The 6,721-nt window shown below is 44.4% G+C and overlaps 1 protein-coding gene across 7 annotated transcripts in view; it reads left to right on the top strand.

Moving 5' to 3' along the window:
* Positions 1 to 1,314: 1,314 nt before the first annotated feature.
* The window catches only part of HIKESHI (Hikeshi, heat shock protein nuclear import factor), a 10,408-nt gene continuing 5,001 nt past the window's right edge, over positions 1,315 to 6,721 (top strand). For 2 of the 7 annotated variants that reach the window (XR_001875607.1, XR_001875608.1), the window contains exons 1-3: positions 1,315 to 1,389; positions 2,272 to 2,509; positions 6,252 to 6,403. Coding sequence is in view for 5 of the 7 variants with exons in the window: in XM_017819690.1 (XP_017675179.1) it covers positions 1,481 to 1,510; positions 1,905 to 2,015; positions 2,329 to 2,509; positions 6,252 to 6,403 (474 nt within the window). In the remaining 2 variants the exon portion in view is untranslated. Of the gene's footprint in view, positions 1,511 to 1,693; positions 1,815 to 1,904; positions 2,016 to 2,271; positions 2,510 to 6,251; positions 6,404 to 6,721 lie in introns of those variants that run through there. The other 5 variants (XM_017819690.1, XM_017819687.1, XM_017819688.1 and 2 more) reach the window with 5 other exon arrangements.

Raw genomic sequence — 6,721 nt, 5'->3', positions numbered from 1 at the left:
TAAGACAGGAGCTGAGACTGTTGCTTAAGCAGGTAGTAAACCTGCTTTCCATGCTCAGAGAGGAAAGACAACCTACACAATCTGAAAAGGCAGAATGCAACACCTGATACTGACAGAGAAGCCTGTAGCCATCAGCTACCTGTAACCATTTCATCTGTATTTGTCTGCTTGAGTTCATGCCATGTCTACATTGCATTAACATGGACCTATCGTAATGAAGGCTAGCTAAAACAGAAGGGGGAAAGACTCTCTGATACCTTTGTTGAAAACACTCCTACTTCTACCTGCCCAAAGTCCCTGGGGTGAGGAAACACAGACACCTTCTCATTGTACTCACAAACGTGAGTTTGAAGTCAAGAAAGGTTATGCTCTGACCAAGTGCAGTCTGAAAGTAGGTACTCTGAAATCATAGAATCATAGAATTGTTTCAGTTGGAAAGGACCTTTAAAGATCATCTAGTCCAACCTCTCTCCTGTGACGTGGTTCTAATAGAACCACCTTCCACTAAACCAGACTTCTCAAAGCCCCATCCAACCTGGCCTTGAGCACTTCCAGGGATGGGCCAAACACACCCTCTCTGGACAAAAAGGAAAATATTTTCTTCCTAATATCTAATCTAAACCTGCTTTCTGCCAGTTTAAAGCCATTCTCCCTTGTTATGATGTCACTACATGCCTTTGCCAAAACTCTCTCTCCAGCTCTCATATAGCCTCTTTAGGTATTGCAAGGCTGCTAAAAGGTCTCCCCAGAGCCTTCTCTTCTCCAGACTGAACAACCCCAACCCTCCCAGCACAGAAATGGCTCTGAGGATCAGATCACACAGTAAACACACACGACGTGTGCATTTCTTCAGTGTAAGCCTCCAGAATGTGAACCGTATCTGTGTGGGAAGTTGAGCTTCCAGACAGTGCAGCATCATCCACAGTCATAGCAGTCATCTCTCAGTGCACCTGGTGTATGTCACCGTGCCTAATCACGCAGCTTTTCTGATTAACTTTTTCATATTTTTCTCTCTCTCTTTTATTTTTGAATGCAGATTTTACTTGTTCCTGATTGCTTTGGCAAGGTTTATCTGGATTAAACACTTTGGATCCAGCCAGATAGCAAGACCGACTTTAATTGCCGGGTACCAAGTACTCTCTTTCCTCAGAGAAAACCCCGCCACGCTTTAACTCGGAGGCAGCGGAGGGGCTTGTGGGACCCGGGGCTGTACGAGGTGTGTGAGGAGATGTCCCCTTTTCCCGGCTACCACGTTCATCACTGCGATGACGCGCTACAGCTCCCGTCATGCCCCGCACCGCCCAGCACCGCCCGTGTGATGTCGCGCGTTGCCCCATGGGAGTTGTAGTCTTTGGCGGCGGCGCCGCGGAAGTGACTCAGCAGCGCCGGGTGAGTGGGGGCGTGTTGACTTCCTGGGGCCGGCGCTCATGGAGGCTCGGGAGCGGCGAGGAGGCATCTGAGGGGTTCGCCGGCCGCCGCCATGTTCGGCTGCCTGGTGGCGGGCAGGCTGGTGAGCGCTGCTCGGGCCCGGGCGGGGCCGTCAACCTGCTCGGGGCTGGGGTGGAGCTGCCGCAGGGCCATTCCCCTCTCCCGGCCCCAGGCGCAGGGGACCGCGCCGTCCTTGTGCCTCCTGCCCGGCGCCTCGGCCGGCTCCTGCCCCGCGTCCGCAGAGGCAGCTGCGGTGTAGAGCCTCCTTGCCAGGAGGCGGTTGCAATGCCCTCTGTTAATGTTGTCTCCTCAGAGACAAGCTGGGAGCTTAAAAGAAGCGTTTTAAGTCTAGATTGTGCCTTGGCTGCAAGGATGTGGCATCTCGGGTAAAGATGAGGGTATCTTTTGCTCTGGCATTCATTCAGCCGTCCTTCTACTGCCTTTCTCAAGGTCTATTGTATTTCCTATGTGAACAGGTTTCCATGATCCTGGGGTTGTGCCAGCCAGGTGGTCAACAGCCACTGCTTATTGACTTGGCAACCTCTTCTGCACCCTACTTTCCTCCTACGCACGTGGGGAGCGAAGGTATTCTGATCCTGTAGTCCCGGGTGGGATATGTGTTAAGTGCAGGTAGAACAAGACTGTTGTGTCTTTCTGGTAATATTTTTTGCAGTTGTTCTTCTGCTGTGTTTGACTTTTATCTGGCTCTTTGCTCTTTAGGTTAGTACGTTCCTCACTTTTCTGTTATGTGCCACTTTAGGTGTATTTCTGTAAAAGGAAGTTCACAGTGACAGCCAAAAATGAAAAACGCATTAATACTAATAAAGGTTTTGTTCTCTTTAGGTACAAGCAGCTCCCCAACAAGTGGCTGAAGACAAATTTGTATTTGATTTACCCGACTATGAAAATATCAACCATGTAGTGGTCTTCATGCTGGGAACTATACCATTTCCAGAAGGAATGGGAGGATCTGTCTATTTTTGTTATCCAGACCAGAGTGGGATGGCAGTCTGGCAGCTGCTGGGGTTTGTCACCAATGAGAAGCCAAGTGCCATCTTCAAAATTTCTGGTCTGAAATCTGGTAAGACTGGTAGAACATAGCAATTGGTGAAACAGATGTGTTCCTGTATGCATAAGGGGTAAATGTGTGAAGGTGGGTTTGAACAGAAAGCTACTTGAAAAGGCAGCCTGCTCTGTGTTTTCAGATAGTTCTGAGCAGATGTACTGGAAGCAGCCTGTCAGCTTGATGGAAGTCTGTGTGTGTGTTAATGTTCCCAGTGAAATTTCTCACTCATCTTGTGTTGTACGTGGTGTTGATCTGGAAATTTCTCTGAGCAGGTTTGACGTGTGTTTTTGTGCTTCTGCATAAACAACCTGAGAAGAAATGATCCTGTAACTTCCCTAGCATGGTTTTCAGGCATTTGTCTAGAAATACCTGCAGCATTTTTTTTCAACTTCTGCTGCTAAGGGGTTGTGTTCTTTGTAGCTCAGACAGGTTTTGTAGGGAGTAGAGCCTGACAGTGATTTCAGACAGCTAGTGTTTCCCAATCAGGTGCAGTTGCAGTATATAATTATCCAATAGAGGGTGTCATCATTGGAAAGCAGCTTTGCAAATGTTTCAGTATTTTTAGTACAGACTCGAGTCAGAGGATGCTGGTGCTACCTGAAGAAGGTTTGTGTATGTTTTCCTGAATTTACGGTGGGGTTGCTGTGTACATTATAAAAATGACAACAGCTTCCAACGGCACATCTTTGTCATATTAAAGGGACAGATTTGTCAGTCAGGCAGTTTAAAGTGTTATGGTGATAAAGTAGTACACATCTTCTGTGGGCTTGAGTGTAGTCTGCAGCTGTAATTTGAATCTCTGTTTAATTAAGCACTGAGGTTCCTGTGATAAAATGTATTCATTCATAAGGTAGTAGGCCTTCTTTTGAATCAATGCTGGATGTGGCAGTGTGGTATCAGATCAGGGCTCTCAAGCTACAGAGCAAAATGAATTCTGATCATACACATTCCTCAAAATCTGGGCTCTGAGAGAGCAACCATAGGAAAGTTTGGGGGGGCGTGGTTTTGTATATTCCAAAGTTGTGTGGTTAGTGAAACAGCAAAGCATATCACTGGTGCTTTTGCCATATGTTTCTCGTGCTTGAAAGTCTGTCAGACAGCTTTGGAGGAAAATGCATTTTTAGATGCTTTTTGCCTGATTAGCTTTAATGTCCAGGCAAGGGCTGCTCTCACAGAAGAATTCCATGATGTAGTTGGATGTATTTGCAGGGCCTTAAGACAGTGCTGTGCTTAATCTCTGTGAAAACTCTGCCATTCCAGTTGTTGTCTACAGCTTATCTCTGTTTTTGGGGTCAGTATAAGCTACATGGTCTAAGTGTCCATGGCCATAAACAATTTTGTGATGGAGAAGACTACATGATTGTAGAAAGGGAGGGATATCCCAGAAAGGGATAACAGAGAGCTAGAATCATTGAGAGACATTATTAACACTTGAAATCTGCATTTTTTTGAGAGGAACGAAGCTATGTCTGGTTGTAGCAGAGTTTCTTGTTGTGGGATGAGTTTTGTTTGTTTGCACATAAAGAAGGGGCTTAGAAGTACTCCGTGCCTTGGAATTGTAAAATTTTTTGTTGTTTAGTTGTACCTGAAGGCGTGGTAGAAATAGAGAACAGACTTTGGACTTGGATTTTGCACCCTTATGGAAGTATGTTGACAAGTGGAATTAAAGTTACAGGATAGCCTTTTCCATTACAGACTTTGCTGTGCATGCAATGAAGTGCGTGATGCTCTTCATGCTCTAATATGATATCTGCATTTGAGGCCTACACATGAGTAAGGTTTTTGATGTGGCTGGGCTGAAAGGTAGTGAGGGCTCACTATTTTGAATCAAGCAGTTGCTCTGCTGTGACATAGGGTTTGTGAAAACCTGAGCCTGTGTTTCAGTACCAATTAACAACGTGCTGTGTTCTCTGCATTTGTAAGGTTTGGAACGCTAGTCACGAGAGCCAAGCATCGAAAATGTGGAGTGTATTTCAGTTGTTGTAAGGATGGCAGTGGATGCTTTTATTTCACTGTTTTAGGCAGAAATCTTTCCAAGGAAGTGGTTGCATTGGAGTGCATGCCAAGTGACAGAGTGGATGTATTTTATTGTTTAGATCATGACTGTCTTTTTAAATTACATATTTAATAGAGCCTGTTATATGTTATATTTTTATTGTAAATGTCAGCTTCTGAGGTGAAGATATTACAAGATGTAAAACTAATACCAGCTCTCCTGTTTTGGGGATTTTTAATAATGAACTTGGGTGATATTTGGGTTCTGGTAGCTTTTCTCTTTTTTATAATATTTAAGTAAATTTTACCTCTATCAAGCAAGCATCTATCACTACTAAAGGTTGAGATTGTACAGCAATGACATTTCTAAGAAGAGGTTCTAAATAGCATTTCAGGAGAATAACACTTCTTACTGGCCTTGTGTTAAAGTAACATTTTAATAGCGAGTGTTTTACTCATAAATGTAGCACTGTATTGCAGTTGTAGGATCTGGAGTGAGGAGTAGCACTTGGCTTCAGTTGAAAAGGATTCTGTGTTTGTGAATGTACTTTCCATATGGTTTGGCTGTTGGCTTCTTTCTGGTAGTGCCTTGTGTCTCTGCATTAGAATGGTCAAGTTCCTGAGATCTTCAGTCTTGAGCCTCAGTTCAACTGATCTGAATGAGTTTTTGACCATGGAACTAAGTCAGATGGTGCTTTAGATTTTTGTTAGCCTTTCTTGCAGCTCAATATAGTGTTGACTGGTCTGTAGGACAGACCTTGATTAGCTCTTGATTAGCTTTTCTTTCTCCTGCTAGTAAGGGATCAAAGACTGCTACTGGAACATCACCTGTGTTAAGAGGGTACTTGTCTGTTATGTTTGCACAAACTCAGGTGGAGTATTAGTGTTTGTGTACTAATAGCATTGTGGTCCCACAGACCTTTCTCCTGCATTTTCCTTTACAGGTGCTGACAGAAGAGTACATGATTTAAGTTACTAAGTGTCTGTCCTTGTTTGCAGATTTAAGTGACTCTGTCTGTCCTTGTTTGCAGAGACCTTGGCTGAAGTTGGCACTGAAAGTATGGGTTGAGAAAGGTCAGAAGTGAGGGCAGGGGTCTGGGATGATGCCTCTGTGAGTGGCAGACAATTTGGGGGTGGTTTCCTGCCCAGTTCATTGTTTACTTTGTGGCACTTGCAAAGTCAGAGGTCTTTCTGTTCCACGACTGTTTCTTTGACCTTTGCTTTTTTGGTGATTTTTGAGCAGCTCAGGTGAGACCTGGGGCTGCCCAGCCCTCCATGAGTCAGAGAGATCTTGAAGTAGTGTTCTCTATTCAGAGCACGAACAGGTTCACAGAACCCTGTGTTTTAATGAGTGAATTAAACAATTGTGCAGCAGTGCTGCATGTTTCCTGTTTTTCAGCAATTGCTACAATGTGAATGAAAGGCTTGGTTCCCATAGAGAAAGGTTCTGCTGTCTTTCACTCTCAGATCGTATTTCCTCTTGAATCCATTTACTTCATAGGGAGCTTTCAAGTTATGTTTTTATGTTTTTTTGAAATTTCCTTATGATCTGTTGTGGTTTTTAAATGTACCAGTCACACTGTTCCATCTGTTGTGCTTGTGTGTACTTGTGCCTGTGTGGTATTTCTCTGTGTTTCTGAGATAGGGAGATTTCTCTGACAGGAGCTGAGGAATACCTTTTACAGAAGGAACACGGTGATTTAAGTTCCACAGTCTTTACATGTGTGCCAAATCTAACATGTGCTGTCCGTGGTGCTTTCAGGGAAGGGAAGTCAACATCCCTTTGGTGCCATGAACCTCCCACAGACGCCAACAGTGGCCCAGATTGGAATCTCAGTGGAACTGCTGGAGAACCTGGCCCAGCAGACTCCTGTTGCAAGTGCTGCTGTGTCATCAGTAGATTCATTCACAGAGGTAGCTTGGACATTCTGTTTTCAGAAATTCTCTGTACTATGAAAGTCTTAAGAATTGAGACTAATGGGGGGAGGAGAAGCTGCCGTGGGTGGCTGTAGGATTGAAACCAACCTAATCATTGTCAAATCATTTGGCTGGAAGATTTAATATTTTGAAATTACTTTTTCTTACACTGAAAAACTGCCTCCTGTAATGGCCAGTCTTCGCGAGCGAAGATATGCTCAGTGTCATCAGGCCAATAGATTTATTTGTGTCAGTGTCACTCTGCTATAAAATTATTTATGATACTTCCTAAGAGGAGCAGCTATGACTAAATAC

This window comes from Lepidothrix coronata, unplaced genomic scaffold (genome assembly GCF_001604755.1).
Source record: "Lepidothrix coronata isolate B3197 unplaced genomic scaffold, Lepidothrix_coronata-1.0 Scaffold76, whole genome shotgun sequence".
NCBI classification, from domain to species: Eukaryota; Metazoa; Chordata; class Aves; order Passeriformes; family Pipridae; genus Lepidothrix; species Lepidothrix coronata.
This window is presented reverse-complemented; position numbering and strand designations above follow the sequence as displayed.